The sequence below is a fragment of the Notechis scutatus genome, chromosome 3 (genome assembly GCF_049901735.1).
Source record: "Notechis scutatus isolate UNSWTSFEM ecotype Mainland chromosome 3, rNotScu1.2, whole genome shotgun sequence".
NCBI classification, from domain to species: domain Eukaryota; kingdom Metazoa; phylum Chordata; class Lepidosauria; order Squamata; family Elapidae; genus Notechis; species Notechis scutatus.
Window position 1 is genome coordinate 187,557,983 of NC_142011.1, and position 26,607 is coordinate 187,584,589.

The 26,607-nt window shown below is 34.6% G+C and overlaps 1 protein-coding gene across 2 annotated transcripts in view; it reads left to right on the plus strand.

The window, feature by feature from the left end:
* The window catches only part of ZFPM2 (zinc finger protein, FOG family member 2), a 354,197-nt gene that overhangs the window by 49,951 nt on the left and 277,639 nt on the right, over positions 1–26,607 (plus strand). Inside the window, exon 2 of one of the 2 annotated variants that reach the window (XM_026689877.2) lies at positions 25,921–26,079. The exons of the other annotated variant lie outside the window; for it this stretch is intronic. Coding sequence (XP_026545662.2) covers positions 25,921–26,079 — 159 coding nt within the window. The remainder of the gene's footprint in view (positions 1–25,920; positions 26,080–26,607) is intronic. 2 annotated transcript variants of the gene reach the window in all.

The window sequence follows — 26,607 nt, forward strand, 5'->3', positions numbered from 1 at the left end:
TGCGTTTAAGCAGGCAGGGTGGGCTAGATTATTGCATAGGCGGCATTTGATGTAAATTTCGCTTTCATTGATGGTTTCAAGACATTTGAAACATCTGGGAAGTCATTGGTAGAGATATTTTTCTTTTGTCTTGGTTTGGAGTTTTTGGCTGGCATGGTCAATGGCAATAGTACAGTAATCAATTACAATAGCTAGTTAATGTGATTGACAGTTACTTAATGAATGTTGGTAATTAATAAATGTTAATTGATATGTTAGAGAACAAATCAAAAGTAAGGTTTGCTTATTACTAAAAATTAATCAATCAATCAATCAATTGGTTATTCAAATCACTCTAATCAAATTTTGCTAAGCAACAAACAGCCTAATTTATTACAGTAATTATTAAACACACTGGTCAATTAAATTCACTAAATCACTGATTTTATTGATCAGATATTCAGTAATTCCTTCCTTCCTTCCTCCCTCCCTCCCTTCCTTCTTACACCCATTTCATATAATTCAGAGTTCTGACTGGTGAAAGTCATCACAGAATAGGGAGAACAGTAGACTGGGATTGAAAAATGGTTTAATGCAGTGTGTCTCAGCACCTTAAATATGTGTACTTCAACTCTCAGAATTCTCCAACCAGCAAGTTTGTTGGGGAATTCTAGAAGTTGAAATCCACATATCTTAGAGTTGCTGAGACTCAGAAACTCTGTTTTAAGGACATGCTGAGATATACTTAATCTTTTTACCCTAAAAGTGATGAATTTTAGTATACTTTCATATTTTTGAAAAATCATGAATTCTAATATTAAACTCTAAACATGCAGCAAATTTTAAAAAAAAGATTAAATCATAGGTCAACAATTGGCTGTTTTACAATTGAAGAATTCTAAAATGCAGAGATGAACCATTACGTCAAATCAACCACAAGGCTATGAACAAGACTATATCTTGGCAGGTGATTATCCATTTTGTAGTTGCATGAATAGTTTTCATTTTCAAGCTATGTTTCATTTGCAAGGGAATTGGTGTTCAGGGGTAAATTTCAATACTGATGTATGCCAAAATGGCATCATCATGCAGAACAGGTTATCAGCTGCCTCTGGATAAATACCAAGTGCTGCATGTAGGAAAAACATCTTAAGGTAGCAGTGCATTCTTTGGTCAACTTGAAGGCTACACTCTAGAAGTAATTTGAGCCACTGACTATTTTGTAAGTGGAATTCAGAAATGAAATGAATGGATGCCTTGATCTTAGCCTTATTCCTAAATTGCAATCCTCTCAAAACAAACAAACAAACAAACAAACAAACATACAAAGAACTAAAAAAGGGAAAGCAGAAAAAGGGAAGGGCCATATTTCATACTTCCTCTCCACTAATCTGTCTATTTATTAAGCATTGAAAAATAAAGGAAAACATATTTCAGAAATGTATGCCTGGATTTCCTATTGTATATCAGGAATGAAACATAATGGAACATCTTCAAGTCTTCATACTGGGACAAGTTCATGAAATTGAGCACAGCACATAATGCTTTCCTTCCTTGTACTTATTGATGTATCTTTTGGGGCATAAAACCTGAACGAGCCTAACTTTCTCATGTATGCACATAAAACATGCAGATGTGGTATATATGCCTATATGTAAGCTATTTAGAAGTTGAATATGAAGTTTCAGCTTTCTTCTGCTACTTTATAACGATCAGTACTATAATTGGCCATGTAAGTGAAGGTCTTCAAAGGGAAAATAAAAAAGGGGAGTTCCTATTCTCCATCTGGGTTGCTGATTCACTGGGTGAAATGGATGAGTAGATGGATTTGGATGTGTATGAAATCAATTAATCAATTCAGACTGAACAATAAAAGCTAGGACTGGAGATCCCTTCAGTTTTAGATGAATTGCAATTGCTGTTTTGTTTAGGGAAATCCTATTAATGTTAAGTCCCAGTGACGGAGTACAGTTTGCGCGTTCACCATAAACCAATCTGTAAATCAAGACTAACTGATGTTTGACTGCCCAAAGATTTTATGCTTGTGGTTTTCATATGTGCTAAATCACTATTTCATAAACGAAATAGAATCTAAGAAAAGTATTCCTGTTCTACATATAGCCAAGACTAGGAACAATCTAGTAACATGCAGCTATTATTTTATTTTGTTATATAGCTTGCTGTTGAGATATAGATATCTTTTTTTAAAGTTATGGGGAGTATTAATATTATGGATTTGAAGTTAAGATTTTTATATTGCAGTTGTGTATTACACTGAATGCTTATGTGAGCCAACACTTTTTAGGAGAAATAACAATGGTTTTATAGCTTGATTAAATTTAGGTTGTTGCATTTATTAGCGCATTAAGTTTGGAGGGTGTGGGAGCCTTAATTGAAAGGAATCAGGTTCAGGTAAACCAGGCTGAGTGGCTAAGGGGTTTTGGATTACTTGACCTCGGAGACTGTCTATCTTTGGACCTGGATGAGGTTGCATTCCCCAAGACAGAACTGGAGCACAGTTTGTAGGTACTTCTGGACTCTGCTAAAATCCCAGCTGATAGCTGTGGCCAGAAGGGGTTTAAAAGATCATCTTGTTCACCAGCTACAGCTTTTCCTTGGAGACCCTGATCATAGTCATTCCTGGTTACATCCAGTTGGGACGATTGCAGTATGCTTTATATGAAACTGCCTACAAAAGCATCCACTTTTCAATAAGTCTACAATGCACTGACATCCCACAAATCAAATTTTAGATGAGATTTTATTAATTTTGTTCAATGAACAGTTTAAAAAAATAAAAAGTACAATTAAATAAAGTGTATACAATAAGGTGTGAATAAATAGAATAAAAGGTATGGAACAGCTGTGCTAAAACTAAAATTATTGGATAAAACTTGTATCTAAATCTAAAAGGAACCATATATGCTCAATTTATAATAAAGTAATTTAATAATATCTGCAATTGTACTGTGACTTTTTTAAAATCTGGGTTTGCACTCATACGTAAACAAAAATAATTAAAATACTTGAGACCAACAGCTATACACTTTTAGCACTGTTATACAAAACTTCGCTATGTTGTACATGTTAGGACTTTCTTATCTGATAAAAGAATGCAAAATAAAACTCTTGAAGCTGACCTGGACTATATGGCCAAAGAGGAAAGAAGACTTAACTAATTATTATAAAAGAAACATTACCATATGAAAAATAGGTTTGATTGAATCCTCACCACAAGGGCAGGCTCAATTAGCCATAGGACTTTGCTAAAACTCCCATATAGGACTCCTGAGCATAGGCCATTAAATCTAGTCTTAGAAAACACCTTAACTATGATGGAAAATTTTGTGATAATTTAATTAACTGATTTCCATCTGGGATGATTAAACTGTGCTGAGATAGGTTTGTGAATAAGACAACTCTTTGTGGTCTCGATGTTCAGGGGCCATTCTCTAATGAATCCAGATATTCTATAGACTCAAAAGGAAAGGGTATAAGAATAAAAGCTTTTTAGAATCAAATTTTCTGTTTAAAAAAAGCTATAACCGCTCCTTCCTCTCGCCATTGCAGTGACTCAGCGGGTGGCACTGTCTAGTTTGACATTGTTGATCTCGGGCCTGCCCTGGATGGTGCCTGATAGGAAACTCCTGGGAAGTCCAGTGCTGTAGACTATCAAGTCAAAAAAGGAGCTTATGGCAGGCCCTCTCTGAAATGCTGCCAGGAAAACTGCATGGATGCTGTTACTAGGAGTCAATAGTGACTACAGGGTGTCTTGTCTTGTTTTGTTTTATTTCAATAATTGCAATAGACTGTTGCCAACAGATTTCTGCCATAGATTAGCAACAATTCACTGATGCAGAATTCAGAAAATAATTTTGTTTAATTAAACATATGTAGCTAGTGACTAGCATTTTTTTATTTAAAAAAACCCTCTATAGAGACGGTGATAGTTATAGCTTTATGAGGATGCAAAGTTACTTTTCCTGTGATAAATAACTTAAAACAAAGAAAACTGTTGTTATTAGTTACCTACAGGGGAGCTATGCTATGCTGCTCAGAGTTTCTGGAACCATGAGAGGTGACAAATAAATTCCATCCATTCATCCATTCATCCATTCATCCATCCATCCAACCATCCATCCATCCATCCATCCATCCATCCGTCCATCCACTAATTCCTGTTATTAATTACTGTGATATTCCAAAGGGGTGTAATCATGGAATTTCATTAGTCTTTTTAATGCAGCTTTTAGTAAAAATTAAAAAAAAAACTTCGTTGTACATTATCCTGGTTTTGGTTTATTTTATTAGTTACCTTCTGCTTTGAAGGTTTAAAAGTTTTAAGTAAGTTTCATGTACTATAAGTATAATCCTCTGAAAAGATACATTTCATTTCTATTCCTGAAAAGAATTGTATGGTTCATACAACGACTCTCTCATGACATAAACTTCTTTTTTTATTTTAAAACTTGGTATGTAGCAATGCTAAATAAAATGAATAATCATAATACTTTTTAAACTATTAGTTTGCCTTCACAAACTAGTTTTATATATTGCAGCATTCTTTTTTTATTCTTGTTCATGCTCTTTCTCAAAACTCACTTTTGCAGTTAGTTATTCTTTCTGTGGTAATGGAGGCAGATTATTTCTTCTATCAGTGATCTAAGCAGGCATTATATAATCTTGATTCAGAGGTAGTGCAATATTTTTCTCAGTACTTTAACTATTACAGGCATTTCTTTTAATACTTTTAACTCAAAGCCTAATATAGGTAGTTCTCAACTTATGAACATAGTTGAACCAAAAGTTTCCATTGTTAGACAGTTGTTAAGTGAGTTTGGGTCCATTTTACAATCTTTCTTGCCACAGTTGTTAAGTGAATTTGGCTTCCCCATTGACTTTGCTGGTCACAAGGTCGCAAAAGATGATCTCATGACCTTGGGACACTGCAACTGTCATCAATATGAGTCAGTTGCCAAGTGCCTCAATTTTGATCATGTGACCATGGGAATGCTGCAAGGATTGTGTGAAAAATGGTCATAGGTCACTTTTTTTAGGGCTGTTGTGACTTCCAATGACACTAAATGAATTGTTATAAGTCAATGACTACCTCTGCTGCCTTTTATAAGTCTGGCAAAATTAGTGAGGAAAATCCATGTTTTTCTTTAAGGGATGGAAATCTAGTTTTGCTAGTGGTTCATGTGCTTAGGTATTGTTCTATTCACTATAATTTCAGTATAATTTTAAAAACTGGGAAAACTGTTACAGTTGTGTCAATTTCTTTTTCATAAAAGATTTACTCTTAAGCATTCTCCTTTATGTAAGTACTTTAATACATGCTTTTTTCTAAGTAAGTACCATTACATACACTATATTTAAATGGAAATGGCTCTAACATGCTTTTTTAAACATGACTTTTCCAAATATATGCTGATTGTAAAGATTTTTTTTCCAAGTTGAACAATGGATATAGCTGTGGAACCTCTGCATTGCATTCTGTCTTTGGAATAACTACATTTCAGTGTAAAAGAAATGTGAGTTACAACAGTGTTTCTCAATCTTGGCAACTTTGAGATGTTAAGTCCACACATCTTAGTTGCCAAAGTTGAGAAACATTGGGTTAGAATATCCTATGGCTGCTTATAGGGAACAGTGAGTCACATTTACTGAACCACTTGGTGAAAAGCAAACTGATTTTTTATGAAATTGGATGGTTTTCTGTGATGGAAAAGAAAATAATTGAATTAATGGTAGATGGGCTGGATTGTAAAGTCATCTGAAAAAAGTAACAATTGTATTGCTATTACATTTCCAGTGAGAACAGCAACAGAATGGATAGAAATCTTGGTTGAATGGTGAGGAAAGGTTGTTTATTATTAGTAGATAAACTAGATGCAGAATGTTATAGTTTAGATAATAGAATATGTGATTCCTTGCTACTCCTGAGTACAACAGGAAACTCATAGTAAGTTAATTAAGTTAATAAGAAATCATTATGTTGATAACAAAGCCTGTAAATATATTTCAAAAGTACGATTATAAATTAATATTCAGCATTGTTAACTACTGAATCATGATAAGATAAATTAAACATCTGATGGAAAAATGATAGATGAGAGTTTTCTTAGAAGAATGTTTCTATTTTGGTGACTAAAATACTTTGAGTGCTTGGGATCATCTCCAAAAGACGGCCCCGCCACATTCCTGCTTAAATATCAAGGCGTGGCAGATGATCCTAGTGCTACTAACAGTTTATATTCCTATTTGTATTTCATAGCACTGTGATATCTATTAGTACTTTTATGGAATTTAAGTTGACTTCTTGTGGAAATTCATTGGAAAGTATTTTTTAAGGATTTAAATGTTTTCAGGTGTGAAACTACAAAAAGTAGTTGCAACATACAAATTAGCTTTTAAGTTAAAGTTAAAGTTTAATTTTGAGTATAATGAAAGTTATGTGCCATCAAGTTATCCACAGATAGATTTTCTCCATGGTGATCTCTCCCTAATATGATGCTTTAGCTTTTCTAATGGTGGACATCGCTACTCTAAGAGAGGCTATCCATTTTGCTGCTGGTGTTTCTTTCCTTCTCTTTCACTTTTTCCAGCATTATAGCTTTCTCCGGAGAACTAGTGTCTAAATCAGGATAATTTGAGCTTGGCCATTGAGCCTTAAAAGTGAGAACTCCAGGTTGATTTGTTTGAGGATCCATTGGTTTATTTTTTTGTCTGTCCACAATATTCTCACAAGTCTTCTTCAATATCAAAGTGCAAAAATGTCAATATTCTTCATACATTTTAGCATTACTAGTAATTGATATGTAATTTTTTGTTCTGATTTATGAAACATCATATCTATACATGTCCGGTATTAATGATGAAACAGATTTATAAAATATTAAATTTTGCATATATCATCTGTTTTATTTAAATATTAATACTACAATTTTTTCCTCTGGCTTTATATGTTTCTTGTAATATAAGATATTCTTTTATTCTTTTAATGTGGATACATTCTCTTTTTGTTGGCTTAATATAATGAAAAATATATTTTTTAATGGTAGTGTGTCTTCCTCTATAGATACCAGTATCTAATGAAAACACGCTGTGCAATCTCATAAAATGACACATAAACTTTTTAGATTAAAACCTGATTTCATTTAAGAGAATTGTAATATAAGCATTACATACGTTACACAATGTTCTTTGCAAGGATGGTGAATCTCCCAATTAGTAAATCAAACAGGCATCTATATTGCCCAGCAGCATTATAGGAAGATCATGGAGATAGATAAGTGGTTACTTTGTGAAATGTTATACTGCTTGGGAAAAGGCAATAGTAAATTATTCCTGCATTTTACTGAAAAAATTACATGGGTAGACAATATAAAGTGATTGACAATAGAGGTAGCCCTCACTTAACAATGGCAATCTTCACTGTAATTTCTGTTCCTAAGTGATTTAGCCATGAAGTGTGATGTTACATGACTACACTACTTAGAAATGACAATTCCAGCAGGTCCCAGTTATTGCCATTAAGCAAGGTTCTTAAGTGAGCACCTCAAGGGATTGTGATTTCTGACTTCTTGCTGGATTCCCCATTGATGTTGCTTGCGAGAAGCCAGCAGGACCACGTCATGATCCTATGACTGTGGGACAGTGCAATAGTTGGAAATCCAGATTTGTTGCCTAGTGATCATATGACTATGGGGCTCTTCAAAGGCCAGAACTTGCAAGTTCAAATGATAGTTGAATGAATATAGTATGGAGGATGTGTCCCTCTAGTAGGATAGCCCTCAACATGCTTTTGAGGATCCTTCGGAATACTCATTACATTTATAATGTGGATGGATTTTAATTGGTCGGCCTTTAATTGCTGTTGGTATGTCTAATTTCTGATGTTTCCACTCAAGGAAAGGAAAACCACCTTGCTGTTGGTCAATTGAGACTTAACAGATTGGGCAAATCCTTGCTCAATATATCTTTAATTTCATACAGTAGCAAAACAATGCGTAGGATCATCCAACACAACTTAGTCACCTACACGAAAAAAGATGACAGAGATTCAAACCAGTTTTTAAAAATGGCCAAGGAACATGAGACATTATTGCTGATGCATGCTGGATTGAGAAAGCCAAAGAATGCCAAAATTAAAGTCAGAATGTGTTTCATAAATTATAGAAAGGCCTTTGATAGGCTTTGATTTGATTGTGATGACCAACATGCTTAGGAAAATGGGAATCCCAGAATTCTCATTGTCTTCACACAAAACCTTTGTCCCTTACACAGGACAGGAAGTCACATTTGGATGGAACATAGTGAAATAGACAGGCTCCTGGTTGGCAGAAGAGATATATACTCTCCCTTATCTATTCAACTATATGCTGAATATATGAAGATGAGCATGGCATTAAAACTGGAAGAAGAAATATCAATAACATGTATTATGTGGATTCTACCACTCTGAAGAGCTGAAAATCTGCAATTTCTACTAATTAAAGTTAATTAAAGTCAATATTGACTCTTGGCAACTGCCTGGATAAGTCCCTGCAATTGTCTTGTCAAGGATTTTTAGAGGTAGTTGGCTATTGCTGCTTATTTCCTAGAACTGAGAAAGAGTGACTGGCCTAAGATCGCCCAACTGGCTTTGTGTTCAAAGCAGGACTAGAACTCACCAATTTCTAACCTGGTACCTTAACTCCTGTACCAAACTAGTTCTTTTACACTTTAGGAGATACCTATTATAGAAACCTGTGAGCCCTGGTTTGCTTGTCATGAATTTTGTTTTTGTTTTTTGTTATGGTTTATGATTATTGCTGTGCTGTGCTCTAATTTTCATATGTACAGAAATTAAAAGTTAAAATATTTGAATTAATAATCTGTAAAGAGTTACATGCTTTGGACATATGCTGATGGAATTCAGTGGAATGCATTCAAAAATCTGCAAAGAATTATAGTAGTAGTATTTTTGGATTATATGCTGGAAATCTTTCTTTGCTTAATCTGATTTGAATGGGTGCTGTAAGAGGTTATCCAGTAGAGATGTATCATTGCAGTGAGAACTTCTTGAAGCTTCACTCATAGAGCATCATTCCAGATGACCTATGAAAAAGAGCTGCTTCCGGTAGATGAAAAGCACTCATGTACATGTGATACACTGCAGTGGACATTGTGGATTGTGTTGTTGACGAAATATGGCAGCATTGTACATAATTACTTTCAAACTCATCATTATCATTTCGTCTGTGTTATAGATATCTTGTGATCTTTTCCATCTTTCACTTTAATATTCCTGAATTGTCAGGAATCCTGATGTAGGAAGCATCAATGGGGGGAACCTTCATAAAACTAGAGGAATAGTGAAGTGAATTCAAACACTATAAACATTGTGTTAGTAGAGATAGTAATAAGTTAAACATCAGTAAGTCAAGATTTAGACTAAAAAAATGATAGGCTTTACAATAGGATGTAGCAGTCATGCAAACTAATTCCTAATTCATTTTCTGACAAACTGATTTGCTTAAAAAGTAATAAAACACATCATTCACTCAAGGATTTTGCATTACCTATTAACATGTAGAAACCATTCGGAATGTCCATCTGTGACATCAATATATAACTATGACTGTGGTTTATTTCAGTTGTTCTCAGTTCTCATATTCATTGTCTACAATTTAGTTGTAAGTACCCTACTTTAATGTAAACCAATGGCATAAATGAGGGGTTAGGCAACTGCTTAATATTAGAAATGTAAGAAAATACCATTATTGCGGTCTGAATAGAATAGAATAGAATTCTTTTATTGGCCAAGTGTGATTGGACACACAACGAATTGTCTTGCTGCAAATGCTCTCAGTAATCATAAAAGAAAAGATACATTCATCAAGAGTCAAGAATCATAAAGTACAATGCTTATACAGGGTATAAATAAGCAATCAAATCATACTAGGAAACAGTCAATATAGATTGTAAGGATACAAGCAGCAAGGTTACAGTCATACAGGATGCTAGTACCAATTTGTCCAGGATGGTATAAGGATAGCTTCCTACATTAGGCAGGGGTTGAACTAGAAAACTTCCAAGGTCTTTTCAGCCCTATGAGTTTTATGAGTAACTGAATAATTCCTAATTATATTCTTGTCACATTCTTGTGACAAATAATTTCTGAGGTGTGGAATAGACATGTGATGTGTTAACTATGTTGTTTGGCATTGGTAGTGATTAATAAAATGTTTTTGCCCTGAATGTTTATTTGCTGGCAATAAATACATTTACTTGTTTGGCTAAAAGGCATAAGAGGAAAATGATAATATAAATGCAATATAAAACCTGTGAGGAGTATTTGTATAGCTGCATTTATTCTGATTTCCAAAAGTTGTTTTACTTGAAATGCTGAAGCATGTATTTTAGCTGAATTTATGGTAAATAGACAATAACAAACTGAAGGGAAATGCAGTGTTATTTATCAAATCATAGAATAGAATTTTACTCAATATTTTTTACGGTTAGTGAAGGACTGAGGGAAGTACCAGGAAAAGACTATTTCTCAGCATAGGACTGTCAGGTGTATTATAGTAAAACAGTATTTCAGTAAAAGATAATCTAAAAAATGGTAGTATTTGCTAGGGATGAATTTGGAACATAATGTCAGAAAATCACATATTATAAACAAATTACCACTAAATGGTTAAGTTGATGAATGGTTGGAGGTGATGGCATGTGGAGTAGTGGTGGGATTCATTTTTTTTTTTTTACTATTGGTTCTGTGGGCGTGGCTTGGTGGGCGTGGCAGGGGAAGGGTAGTATAAAATCTCCAGTCAGATGTGGTAATGCCGGTTCTCTGAACTACTCAAAATTTCCGCTACTGGTTCTCCAGAACTGGTCAGAACCTGCTGAATACCACCTCTGATGTGGAGATTCCTAATTAAGAGCAAGATGTTGTATATAAAGTAGGCGAGTCTGGGATATATTTTGCTGTGTCTGACACACTGGTTTTATATTGTTCCCAGGCAATTTTGCTAAAGAAAAAGAGCTTTTCCTGTTAACTTGATGATCTGTACTGCTAAATGCCAGATTGACTCTGTGAAACCAAGAGGGCCATTGTTCATTTAAACCTTATCTTAATGCTGATTTTTTTGTTTTTCAGTTTAGTGAAGCTGGGTGAACAGGTCTTGATTGCTGACTGCTTTATTTTTAGCTGTTGCTGCTAATAGAGTGTCCTTTTTTAAAAGAAATCCTAGCCTTTGTGCTGTTTGAAAGTTATGGATTTTGTCTGTAAAGTACAGAAAATGTTTGATTGTATCTGTTTGTATGAACCATTTTGAAATTAATTTCAATTTGGAGCACTAATCGAACGCATCAAGAAAGAGGTTGGTTGCATCAGAAAATTACTGTTATTTGTAACTTTCCACCCCATATCTGTCATCACATTTTTGTAGACCAAGAAAATTACGATAGAAGGCACATTTTTCACCATGGAGAAACAGAAGTAGTACTTAATTTGTGCTGTTATTTATTATTGGCATAAAGTGTGTGACGTATGCAGGTTTTATAAGGTTTGACATGCATACCTTGAATATAAAGAACATAAAACCCCAAGTGTTTAGCACAGCTTCTGTTCTTCCCCTTTCGCACATTGCATTGCAAGCCACACATCCTAAAAGGGACTGAGCTTGTTGTGTAATGCTACATTTGTCATCCCCAGGGATAGCCTGAGAATGCAGCTATGTTGAAGCAAATGCTGGATGTGCAAGATTTTTAAGAAATAAAATAAATAAAACGATAGCTTTTCTTTTCTTTACAACAGTCAGTAATTTTTGTCATAATCTGTCCATCCTGCTCTAGTGGACTGTTAAGCACATCTGAATAGATTCACTCTCTGCCTCTGTTGCTGGCTTCAGAGGAGAGGAGAGGAGGGGGAGGGGATGAGGGGGGAGGGGGAGAGGGGAGGAGAGGGGAGGCAGCCAAAGTGTTTTGATTTGCACATTAAACTCCTTATGTCTTGTTTTTCAATTGAAATTTGAATATTTGAGGCAAAAGAGAATGGGCCTGACAAATGCTTTTTTTTTTTTTTGTATAAAAGTTTGGAGACTGATGAAGAAAACCAATGTGTTTACTTAACTTAGGATTCTAGTCCATTTTAGTAACAGCCAATTCTATGAGTTTACATTTCCAATATTCAGTAAAAAGACTAAGCAATAAAACAATGAAACACGTCATCTCATATTTCGCCAATGAGCAACTAATGAAAGATCTATGTAACCATTATCCCCCGGGGAACTTTTTATGGTTTCCACTGGTCTTCATGCCTTTTTGAACTTTGATTCTTACAGTGTTACCATAATGCCTGGTAGTATTTTATAATATAGCAATCTATGAAGATTTCTATGAAGCAATCTACCATTTCTTTTTAAGCAGCACTGCAGGTAGTCCTCGACTTAAGACCACAATTCAGCCCAAAATTTCTGTTGTCAAGTCAGACATTTGTTAAGTGAGTTTTGCCCCATTTTACGACCTTTCTTGCCACATTTGTTAAGTGAATTACTGCAGGTGTTAAGTTAGTAACGTGACACTGGCTTCCCCATTTAGTTTGCTTGTCAGAAGTTTGCAAAAGGTGATCACATGATTCCAAGACATAAATAAACCATCATAAATATGAGTCAATTGCCAGGCATCTGAATTTTGATCATGTGATCAAGTGTGAAAAATGGTCATAGGACACTTTTTTCAGTGCCTTTGTAATTTTGAACGGTCACTAAATGAGCTTGTTGTAAGTCAAGGACTACCGATATAATTTCTATAACTTTTTCTTTGTAAAACTTTATGTTCAAAACAATTTATATTTCTGCAGATGTAATCACATTATACTGCTTCTGACAAACAGATCTGCAAGCCAGTTTTTTTGTTTCTTCTGTATTGCTGACATTATTTACTACTGCAATCTGCTACTATAATAATTTACATTTTAATTTGGATTTTCTTCTGTCCTATTAAGAACCAGTATTAAAAATGTCTGTTTTTTAATAGTTCTTTAGGCTAATAATGAGTTTCTTACATGAAGTTATAATAGATGTAATTTGTATCATTTGCTACTGTAGCTCATTTTATTTTAGATGACACTTTGTAGTGTTTCTACTTCAGTTGCAAAATTTTGAATCCTATTGTTTATTCTAAAATATGCAGCATATTAAGATGCTATGCCCACTCCAAACCTTTTGTAGATGATGTACCTCTATTTACCCAAAGTTCATACTAAATTCACTGATGTAATTATGTAAAGAGAACTGCAAACCATGTCCATAGCTTTGTTATAATATGTTGGTATTTCTCAGAGACTCAAGACAAAACCTTTCCTATCACTATAACTAGATGCTTTTGCCAGTTTGTTAAATCTTCAGTTATTTCCATTCTTGGTTAAGATAACAACAACCACACATGAAATGTATTTTCTGCCTGACTCCTGGCTAGTATGGACAAGTAAAGATTATAGGAATTCAGCATGGGACCTTATGCTTCTAGTATAAACATATATTATGATCTCCATCTAGAATAAAATGTATATACTGTATACTAAAGTGTCTGAAATGACTTTGTGTGGAAAAGCTTTTTTTTTTTTTAAATCCTCTACAGTATGGCTTGTGATATTCCAGAATAATATATGTTTGAATCCCCCTAAGAATAATATATGTTTGAATCATTTAAATTTGTTTCATCCCTTCACTGGATGCTTTTGTGTTGAACTCCATAGTATTAATCTTATTAGATAGTTCTAGTTCTAAAAATTAGGAAGCAAAAACTTCTGTCTACAATCTTCTTAAAATGTTTATTTTTGTAGGATACAATGTTTAATTTTGTAATTTTTTTCCTTAGTTTCCTTTATTCTAAGAAAAAAAAACTCCAAACTTTGCTGTCTTTCCTTATTCAGAAAAGGAGTTGTTTCAGCTCCTTGATCTTGGTGCTTTTTTTGTACCTTCATCAACCATATTTTCTGCTGTGGTTGTTTAAATTTTGTATTTGTATTAATGGGGAGGTCATCACAAGACGTATTGACCAGACAAAGCTCTTATAAATAGAGGAACACTGACAATGACATCCCCTAAACTTCTCTGAAGATGTTATCTAGCCTGCTAACAAAATGTTCAGAAACCGAGCTATAAGCTTGGAGAATGACCCTCAACCCTCATTACGAATCTCTCTCTCTCTCTCTCTCCCTCCCTCCCTCCCTCCTTCCCCCCTCTCTTTGTGTGTGTATTTATGTCTCTCTCTCTCTCTCCCCCTCCTAGAAAACCTAGAACTACGCCGCCTTCAGTCCGATCTAAGTATAATATATAAAATCATATATTGCAATGTCCTACCTGTCAATGAATACTTCAGCTTCAACCATAACAACACTAGAGCAAACAATAGATTCAAACTCAAGGTTAATCGCACCAAACTAGATTGCAGGAAATACGACTTCAGCAACAGAGTGGTCAATGTCTGGAATACTCTACCTGACTCTGTGGTTTCTTCCCCAAACCCCAAAAACGTTAACCTTAGACTGTCTACTATTGACCTCACCCCTTTCCTAAGAGGTCTGTAGGGGGCGTGCATAAGCGCACCAACGTGCCTACCATCCCTGTCCTATTGTTTCTTTTATTTTTCTTATATGTAACCATTTCATGTATTCATAACTATGTATATACTTATACCTATTATCTTGTAAGCGATTGACAAATCAAACAAATAAATAAATAAATAAAATACATTGGGGATGAATGAGACATACAGTCCACCAAATGTTTATTTAAACCTGCTTACTTAATCTTTCAATTTATCAGAGAACCTGAAGTGTTCTTTATTTGTAACCAATATTCAGTGTTCATTTCCATAGTCTATGCAATCAACCATTTTGAACAAAAACGGAAAATAATCCTGCTTTGGTTTCTATTTTGTGTGTAAGTATACCTTCAAGAAGTTAATTACAGTGACTGATGCAAATTGAGAGCAAAATAAATAGTTCTTGGTTAATTGGAGTTTTTTATGATCTGAATCTTTCATTTCAGGTTAAATAGCCATGTAAACAATAACATGATCATTAACTTTAGGTTAATTATTGTAGGCGTGTGTATGGAGTTCAGATTTCACTGGAAATATAAGCAGTTTTTTTCAGGATAGCTGGCTGCAGATTGCTGTAAGATCTTTAAGCTAAACTTTGTAGTTAACTTAAACCAATAAAAATTAAGCAAATAAGATAATTCAGGAAAAGCAAAACATGGTGACAAATATTTTAAATGAAACTGGATTGTCTTTGTATTTTCCTATTAGTATATCCCAAAGGTGCATTTTTCCAGAGCCAAGTGGACTTTCTGTTGTTTTTTTTCTCTTTGAAGACTTTTCGCTTCTCATCCAAGAAGCTTCTTCAGCTCTGATTAGATGGTGGGAAATCCAGTCAGAGCTGAAGAAGCTTCTTGGATGAGAAGCAAAACGTCTTCAAAGAAAAAAACAGAAAGTCCAGTTGCTTCTTGAAAACAGTACCTTTGGGACAACTATAACCTGGATTACTGAGAATCTCTATAGACTCCTATTAATATATCATTTCCCTGCTCCCAGTTTGTTCCCATTCAAGATCACTGATACTAAATCATAAAAGCATTTACAGCATGGGATCAAAATATCCTATATGCTTCTACCCAATTTCTAAAATAATTTATTGGAAGACCTATTTTGGGTACCCTTCTTAATGGTGATAAAGCTATCTGGGAGAGGGCCTTCTCAGTGTCCCTTACCTCCCCAAACCTGGAATGCCTTTTTAGTGGAAGGTACTTTTAGAGGCTTTTAAATACAGTAATATATAGTGTGACAGTATGCTGTACGGGAGCCTTTGAAATCATTTTCCCATTATCATACTATTCTTCTCAAGTAGTGAAAGAAACAAGCAATGCGCAAAAGAAATTACAAGCAGGAATAGAGAAAAGTAAAATGAAGTCTCATTAATTCTATTTATCACCAACACAATTCACTGAATTTCTCCATATCTTTCTGGCTTTGCAAATGATCCTTATATGCGCCATGTCCATATACCATTTCATACTTTGTCTTTTGTTCTTTAAACTTCTCATAGCGGTATTTTTCAGAGTCTCATCCAGTACCCCACAACATTATTGGTCTTCTGTTTTCTCTGAAGCTTTGCCTTTCTTCATAGATTTATTTCATGATTTGATACTCACTTGTTTGTACAGCCATATTACCTCATTGTCCTTCTTTTGTAGTGGGCACTTTCTGATGTATTTAATCCCCACCAGCTATCACCTATTCATTTTTAACCCTGTTTCTTACTTTACCAACACATTTCTTAAATATACTATTCCCAGCACACTCGACTTAACTTTTATGTTTCTTGCCCTTCCTTACAAATAGTTCACTCTATTTTTGCTGTCATGTAGGACAATCTTATTTTCTAGTGTATTACTTTTCAAATTCATGCTCCTTTTTGCACCCTATAATGTAATATTCACTGCAAATCATTCAAATGTTCAGTCAACATGGCATACAAACTCACATTACCAACCAACACTTATCTAACATCACTCTTTATACACTTATCCATAAATACATTAAACAGCCAGGGGGACATTACTTTGTTTTATTTTATTTTCTGCTCAGTGTTGAACTATTCACTAAGCATTCAGTTTATTCTTATGCTTGTCTTTTATCATAAAACAATTCTCTAGCACTTAGAAATCAACTTTCAACCTCCATGCTGATACAAAACTGACTGTGAGTCCTGTGTATTAGCATACACTTCCAAAATTACATACTTTGTGAATATTATAAAAAGAATTTGAACCAATTAATACCAGAAATTCAAAGAACTAAGATTCTATTTGTATCACAAGTGGAGGATACCAACCATTGTAACCTAGCTAGTGACAGAGACAGAACAGAGTTGGTTTAAAAAAAAAAGCATAATCAGAAGTAAACCTTCCACCTATGCATGTGTTACCAAAAGAAATAGCTCTGGCAAAGCAAAGCAATATACAGTAAATACTACTAATGATTGGAAGGGAGTTATACAAATGGACCTATTCTGAGAAACCAATAATTCACAGACTACGACCAAATCCAGTACCAGCTGACATAGATGAACTAAGATAAATTGTGCAGCAATTTATAAGAGTAATGCAGAAGTGCACAGAATATAGCAACAAGAATTAGAATTGAATTCATGGCCCTTCAGGGAAACCTAGGATGCAACAGTTTATTTATTTATTAAATTTATATGCCAGCCAACTCACTGATAAGACAATTCTGGCATACAGGTTTACATCAAATATCCTTTGGGTTAAAAGCAGTTCTATTTATGAAGATACCCAAGGAGAACAAATGAAATGGCTAGAGAAAGATTCAAATATTTCAAAATAAGAAAGGACAAGAGGCCAACAGATATGTCAGACTTCAATACAACCACTTTGCAAGAGAAGAAGCCATCCGAACCAAATCCAAATTTAAGTTAATCAACACATTTGACAAAAATCTAACATGAAGGCAACTATCCTACACTTTCTTTGAATCAACAATTGTAATTTTAGTGATCTCCCATAAGTTCCAGAGCCAAATCATACATATATACATATATACATATATATATATATATATTTAAGTCATATGTTTCCAGCATTGTAGTTCTTTGTTACGGCAGTACATTACAGGTTGTTGTGTGTATATATATATATATGGCATTCAGCTTTGTTGAAACACACCCAAACCAGGCACCCAGATGAAACCTAGCTTCCTAATAAATGATAGCCATTCCATTTAGGCCTTGGGAGCCAAGTTGCACTAAAAGCCTCCAATAAAGGAAACACAATGTTGCCAGCCAATCAAGATAATTTTGTGTGTGTGTGTGTGTGTGTGTGTGTGTGTGTGTGTGTGTGTTTCTGGGTCGGGGTGTGTTGTCCAAACAAGCCACAAAACAGACAGAAGATATTAGAAACACCACCAATCAAGCAGAACACAGCAAACTCCAAGACCAACAAACACAGACCAAGACTCCCAACCAATCAGAATGAAAAGCTCTAAAAAAACCATTCTGGCACAACAGTAGGCCAGCACCAAATTTAAATCAGCAGAAAAGGCTGTGAAAGTCTGACTCACAGCACAGCAGAGCAGAACTCAATACAGAGACACACAAGCCTGATGATGGCAGATGAGATTCTGCTGAAATGTTGCTACAACTTTAAAAGCACAACTATAATGACATGGAAAAGTTTTCTTGGCAATAAGGAAGAAAAAGTTTTTTGGTGTCGCTGCCTTCTGTGACATTTTTCTGACTTTCCACTCTAGCAGATAGCCCTAGCAAATTCCAGTTGTCTGCCATCAAAATATATGGGCAGACTTAGCCTAGAGAAGATTGACTAGGTTCTGTAATTTTCTGTGACCTAAAACACATCCTAAGATGATGTTTTGAATATTTTCTTTCTTTGCCTGTAGATAAATTAAATATTCATGTTCCAAAAAACTACCCATATTTGGTTTTCCTTCAATAAACTGAGGTGGGGTTCTTTGCCGGCTTCAATTGGGTATGGCTTAAATATAACAAGATCTCAAGCTTGGCTCACATAATTATATATTGGTAATGGTATTTATGGTGACGTAAGTCTCCATTGTTATTTTTAAATATTTCATATTTCCATTTGTAAATATGAATTATATACATATATAACCTTAAGTATATTGTTCCTGTGTCAATATATTGGTTCCGTGATATAGAAATGGAGCATATAACTTGTGTGTGTGTGTGTGTGTGTGTGTGTGTGTGTGTGCATGTAAAATGGATATTCTAAATTAATCTGGCCTTTGAAGAAATAAAAGAAAGTAGTGAATATTTAAACAGGAGATGCAAAATTTCCGGAAGAAATTAGTGTTCGTTTTCTTTGATCTTGCACTGATCTTAATGCAAGGTTCACTTAATCATAAGAAGTATGTTAATCACTAAACACACTGGAGTATTATTATAGTCTTCAAAGCTTTACTTACATCCTATTTTTATTTCTTATAACAGATATGAATAGGCAAAAACTTGTTAATAGCAGTGCTCAGTATATCATAGTATATCTTGTACAGTGTTTGATATTGAATGGATACATGGGACATTCTTTATTTTTCTCCTATCAAATTTTACTTTACAACAAACACATCAGCCTCCAGAATCTATTATCAAATATATAAACTAGTCGTAAGGAGTATCTTCATGAAGGCATGATCAAGATTCCTTAAACTGGGATAAACTTACTTTTGAGCTTATGGCACTACTACTAATAACTGGAGGTAGTGATAGTGATAGCATGTGAATATTTCCCATCATTTCCAGGTAAATATTTTCAATCAAGGCAACTTCTCAATGTGTTAGTCATACTTAGAACATAGAACCTGATAATATTGTATAGTAAAAATATTGAAACAAGAATCTTCTTATTTGCATTTTAATATTCACATTGAAGTTAGTATCCATTACCTAAAAATAAAAAAACTACCATTCACCATTATAAGACATCAATAGTATCCCATTTTTGTATAAACAATATAATAGATAATATCATCTGATGTCCATAGTTCAAAATTAAAAAAAAAAACTTTATTGAGGAGAAGATGGGTTGGATTGGATTAGTTACCTCTCCTCAATGGAAATTTCAGTGAAACCTCTTAAATAAGGCAAGTGAAAGAACATTATTAAAAAATACTGGAAAGTTCTAAACTACTTAAACATCTAAAGGCTTTTGAAAACTTTATACTCAAGCTTAGTTAATTCTGTCATGCACCAAGGTGCCAAAAGATTGAACAATGATGAATGTTAATCCACTTTTATAAAATCAAAGGGTTCTTCTTCTTTTTTTTTTTTTACTGTAAAGAAAATATTTGAATGAAATTTGACCCTTTCTTGAATAGTGTTCAGGTCAAATTGAACCCAGCATTAACATTCTCTAATATCTTCCTTGTATTAGCATTTCAAAACTCAATTTAAATACCCATAGAGCTCTTTTTAATAAACTTTATAAAATTCGGGTAATTTTCTTCAACTTTCTTGATTGAAGAAAGGCAGTAGGCAAAGATATATAAAAAGATGCACAGCCATGAGCAAAACCTGAAATCAATTATATATAAAAAAATAACATGACACACATGGAACGAAATTAATCAAAAGAAAAAAAAATTGTACTATATGATTCTCTAGTCTTCTACCTGCAGGCAAGGAACATAAATGAAAAAAAAAAAAAAACCTCGCGCAACATTCTTCTCTCAGATAAGGAAAAAATTAATAAAAAATGTTTCCTTCCCACAGATCCCCTGATGCAACTAATGTTAAAAGTGAGCAGCTGCAGGAAAAAAAACTTGTTCATTTAAAATACTTTCCATTTTCCTTGGCCAAAAAAAAAAAAAAGCTTTTGTCTTCTGGATTAACTCAATTACACCAGGTGTGTGTGAATCTGCAGTCTTCAAAAACAGTGTCATACCCTTCTTACCCTTGTCAAACGGGTCTAAAGTGATTTGAAATTATTTGCTTTTGTGCAAGACACAGAATTTGAGAACAGAGGGAAGATGGATGGGTGGAGATAGATGATAGATAGATAATAACAGATAATCAGAGTTGGAAGGCACCTTGTAGGTCATCTAGTCCAACCCCCTGCCCAAGCAGGAGACCCTACACCATTTCTGACAGATGGCAGTCCAATCTCTTCTTGAAAGTCTCAAGTGATGGCGCTCCCACAACTTCCGAGGGCAAGCTTCTTCCATTGGTTGGTTGTTCTCACTGTCAGAAAGTTTCTCTTTATTTCCAGGTTAAATCTCTCCTTGTTCAGTTTCCATCCATTATTCCTTGTCTGTGCTTTAGAAAATAGCTTGACCGCTTCCTCTCTGTGGCAGCCCCTCAAATATTGGAAGACTGCTATCATGTCTCCCCGGTCCTTCTCTTCACTAGACTAGCCATGCCCAGTTCCTGTAACCATTCTTCATATGTTTTAGTCTCCAGTTCCCTAATCATCCTGGTTGCTCTTTTCTGTACTTTTTCTAGAGTCTCAACATCCTTCTTATAGTGTGATGACCAAAACTGGATGCAGTACTCTAGGTGTGGTCTTACTAAGGCTTTATAGAGTGGTATTAGTACCTCACTTGATGATAGATAGATAAATGATAGATGTTTATATAGATTGATAGGTGATAGTTTGATTTTACTTGCTTTTAACATGAAACCATTCTAAAACTTCTATACAGGTCTTCATTAAAAGTTCTGAATTATACTCATATTTAATCATTTAAATATGAGCCAGCAGTGTGCTGCAGCTGCCAAAAATACCAACACAGTTCTAGGCTGCATAAACAGAGGGATTCAAGATCACACGAAGTGTTAATACCACTTTATAACGCCTTGGCAAGGCCACACTTGGAATCCTGTATTCAGTTTTGGTTGCCACGATGTAAGAAAGATGTTGAGACTCTGGAAAGAGTACAGAGAAGAGCAACAAAGATGAGGCTAAAACATAAAAAAACTGTTGCTGGAATTGTCTTGTTTAATGAAAAGAAGAACAAGGGGAGACATGACAGCAGTGTTCCAATATCTCAAGGATTGCTACAAAGAAGAGGGAGTCAAACTATTCTCCAAAGCACCGAGGGAAGGACAAGAAGCAATGGATAGAAACTAATTAAGGAGAGAAGCAATCTGGAACTAAGAAGAAATTTTCTGACAGTTAGAACAATTAATCAGTGGAACAACAAGTTGTGAATGCTCCAACACTGGAAGTTTTAAAAAAGAGATTGGACAAGCATTTATCTGAAATGGCATAGGATTTCCTGCCTAAGCAGGGGTTGGACTAGAAGACCTCCAAGGTCCATTCCAATTCTGTTATTCTATACTTAAGCGGTAGTAGAACGAGACTTTTTATGTATTTATTTAGTTGAACTTGTATGTTGCCTCAATTAGGATTAAAGGAAAAAAATGAAAAACAAAAGATGAAACTCACAAATGATGATGATGTTCATGTGAAAAAGAAGAACACATCAGAGAGGAACACAACAAAGACTCCAATATGTAGGTAAAAAAAAGAAGTCTAATATTAAGGAACAGATCATAACTACTGTATCCCAGGCTCTGTTGGAAGAGCCAGGTTTTGTGAAAAGCATGATATGGTGAACTCCACATAACTTAGGGCAATGTTGTTCTGTGGGGCAGGTGCAACCATATTAGAATTTTTATGATATATCATTGATTAAAAAGGGAAGTTAAATCTGAGGATAATCATAGTTGAATACTAAAGTAGGTCTATATTTACCAATATCCATGTAGCTGAAAATTAGTTTGTTTGAGCTATATCCACACAATGACCTATAGGTTCATCCAGATAGCTTCCAGCTTTGATTGTTTAATATTTCATAATAGATCAGGTTTGCATTTTTGTAGAACAATTTAGGCAGTATAATAGTATATAGCTAAATCTGAAAATAGCAATTCAATTTATCAGAATTCAATTTAGAGACGGAGATTAATTATTTTTTTGAAACTGTTGAAATTTCAAATACAGTTCTGATGGTACTGTATATATTTTTAGGAATACTGGTAATGAAAAATAACTGTCAAGAATTACCCAAAGAGAGAGATGGACCAACTGAAAGGATCAAGAGCATGCAAATCATTATATTGAAAGTCTACGTTTCTCTTAAATTCATAATATAATAATTTATGTTTTAAATATAGTATTATAACTTTGGTGCAGATTCATTTTCTATTTACTGCATCGTAGCACCTGCATTGTAGCACCTGTAACTGATACTGCTTTACTCTTTGGTAATCTACTAAGTTCTGTCATGTGATGTAAGAGAATGGTGGCATACACAGTTAATCTAGATAAATATTGAAAAGAGGGGACTAAATTCTCTTAGATTAAAAATTTATACAGTTTTTTCTCAGTTTATGTTTTAGTTATTCTCCTGCAAAAACCTCATGTAACATAAATCCATAAAATGATTCAGAAAAGGTGTTTTAGAATTCATAAGAGTGTTAACGCACCATCTCTCTAAAGTAGTCACATTTTTTCTTTGTGAGCTTTTAAAATAACTATTAAAAAAATTTTTTTTTTAAAGTGTTGCTAAAATTTATCTATTTTCTGGGCTTTCTTTGAAGTCTGAGAAAAGATAACAGTGAATCTGGATATGTAGACAATATTCCATTTCATCATAAACCAGCGTTCTCAGGTGGAAATTCAAGGACATCACTGCTCATGGAAGTTTTATTTGTTGGTCACTGAAATTATGGAATGTAATACTTCTAATGTTGTGTTTGTCTCCAGGTCCCCTCTTTTGGTTGTAGGAAAAAGAGTTAAGATCCATTTATAACGTGTCCTTTAAAAATAGTGTTATTGTTGGCTCTTATATATCTATAGTTTTATTTTTTTAATTATTTTTCTTATTTTGATCTGTTGTACACTTTCTTGATATTCCTGTAGAGATAAAATAAAAATAATATTTTTAATAAGCACAATAAATACATGAGCTGGTGGGAACAATAAGACATTCATCAAAGCTTTGCAACTAGGATTCAGTGTTTTTAAAAATTGGTTATCTGCCTATCTATTGGTTTTTAATTTGAATATCTTAGCTATAGCAGCCTGATTAAAAACTTAGAATATACTAGTTAGCATATTCAAACGTAATAAACAAATAATAATAAATAGTAACTAGGTTGTGCTAGTTCCTTAATGTATTTACTGAGTGAACAGTTATTTGAGATGTAATATGAGTCATAGCTTTGCTGCTTCAAGTTAGATAATTCAAATCTAAGTTATATTTTTAATAAAATGAATTGTATTATTTATTGATAAATAATATTTTATCAATACTTTTATGTAATACTTTTATATAATATTATTTAGATGGTAATATTATTTAATGGAAGTACTTTGAATGAAATTTTAGTAAACATAATTTTAATTATATTAACATACTAATTCCAAAATGTAGTTTAACATAACTTTTGCAAGTATTATGTTTTGCCTCTGAACAGTAAAGTGTTATTGGTACTTAGATGAATGACATCAAGATAATTCCAGAACTGTAGATTGTAGATATGGTTAGACTTAATAGCAAGATGGTGCACAAGCATAAGATGGCTGAACTGACACTCTGGACATGGTATACAATCTGAGATAAGCTGAGATAATTCTAGCATTCTAATCTCTCCAGAACAATTGATGGGACTCTAAAATCCTTAAGGACAAACAAGAGTTCTTAAATGATGAATAGAATAGAATAACAGAGAATAACAGAATTGAAAGGGACCTTGGAGGGACCTTCCACTTCAGACTAATGGTAATCCAATATCTTCTTAAAAATAGGTTTTCACTGGTATTTGTATGTGAATCTTTGGTTATTTGGGTTTTCTCCTGCGTGAAATTGGAAGTGCCTTGGCAACATTTTGACTAATAATCAGAGAAGCCATAGAGATAGAAAAACGCCCACACAGCATGAATAAAAGAGATGACACCTCCCGCTTACCAGCCATTTGGAAACCCGCCCTCATGAACAGACGAGTACCTAACATGATGAATGACACCAGACCCACACCCACGAGGGCCACACAAGATGCTACCATCACACCTCCACGCAGAAAGCAGATTCACACCCACACAGATGATGAGACATGACCATGGACCAGAAGCCGTACCGCAGCTGCATCACTACCCACTTCAAACCCCTCCGACCCATACATGAAGCGAACTGATGCCCACCATGAAGATGTGGCACGACCACGAACTCGAAGCCAAACAATAAGATCACAGCTCACCAGCTCAAATCCCCCGGCAACTAAGACTAACCTGAGCACAACCAAGCCCCCACCTGAACAGAACACACCCCAGCCAATCAGAACACAGCCAACCCCAACCAATCAGAACACAGCCAAACCCCCAACCAATGAGAGCACACCCCCACCCAATCAGAACACAGCCAAGCCCCCACCCAATCAAGTCACACCCCCACTAGCAGTTAAAAGGAAGAAGCAGCTGCAAGCTCACATTACTCTGAGAAGCACAAAGCCGAAGACAAGCCTGAAGATGACGAATGAGACTTCCTTGAAACGTCACCAAGATACTTCCAATTTTACATGGGAGAAAACCCGAATAACCAAAGATCGATTGATCTATCTATCTATCTATCTATCTATCTATCTATCTATCTATCTATCTATCTATCTATATTTCTTAAGTTTTCGTGGGTACTTACAGGTATGGTATTCAGCTTTGTTCAGGTGTTTTCTCACATCATTATAGTTGTGCTTTTAAAGTTGTAGCAATGTTTCAGCAGAATCTCATCTGCCATCATCAGGCTTCTGTATTGTGTTCGTCTGTGAACACAATACAGAAGCCTGATGATGGCAGATGAGATTCTGCCGAAACGTTGCTACAACTTTAAAAGCACTACTATAATGACGTGGGAAAATATCCGAACAGAGCTGAATACCATACGTGTGTGTGTGTGTGTGTGTGTGTCTGTCTGTCTGTCTGTCTGTCTGTCTGTCTGTCTGTCTATCTATCTATCTATCTATCTATTTATCTATCTATCTATCTATCTATCTATCTATCTATCTATCTATCTATCTATCTATCTATCTATCTATCTATCTATTCATTCTTACATTATCAATCATTAATATTCCCTAATTTATAATATACTTCTCTTTCAGTGCCAGCTGTTAAGGATATTTTTCTCCCTTTGTTTCTCACCCTTTGTTTGCATAACAAAGGTATGCTTTGTTATGGTATGCTAACAAAAGTTAGCAACTTTTATAACTCATATTTTGTTGTTACCTATGCTCTTTTCTGGTTGATCACCTGTTTCTACATACAGAATCCCAAACAAAATCTTTAGGTGTGGCTTTTGCTGCTGTATTGGTACAGTGTTCTTGTTTTTTTAAAGGCCCCCTTGAAGATGCTGTTGAGGATGAAGAGGAAGAGTGCCTGTCTGAGGAAAATGACATTATATCCAAAGAAGACTTTCCCCTGGAGGGAAACTTTTCTGCAGAATTTGAGTCTGGGAATCTGAACTGTGAAGATGTGGAATACTTTTGTAATAAAGGTAATCAGTAATATGCAGTTCTTGGTTCAGGCATAATGTAAATTGATTTGTTTTCTTTGGAATTGTCTTATAAACATACAGTGACCCCTTGGACATTATAGGGCATGGATGTCAAAGTCGATCATATCACATGACTTATCGGGACGCTTTTTGCCTTTGCGGAGTTTGGGTGGGTGTGGCCTGTGCGTGAGACATCCAGGCCGTAGGCCACCAGTTTGACACCACTGTTGTAAGGCATATCTCTTTCTGGGAAAGCTATTAAATAAGGCCACTTCTTAGTAAATTTTTTCATAGCCAGCTGTGTCTTAATGCTTTATTGACAATTGTACACCTACTTTTCTGCCTACTGAAGTAATCTCTGAAGTCAGCTTGAGAAAGCATAGGCTATAATGCTACTCTTGTTTGGTGCTAGATTGATTGATTGATTGATTATGTGTCATCAAATCATTTTCAGTTGCTAGCAAACACATAGATAGAATTTCTTCCTAATGATCTATATCTACACTAGTTTTTCAAATCCTCCACTAT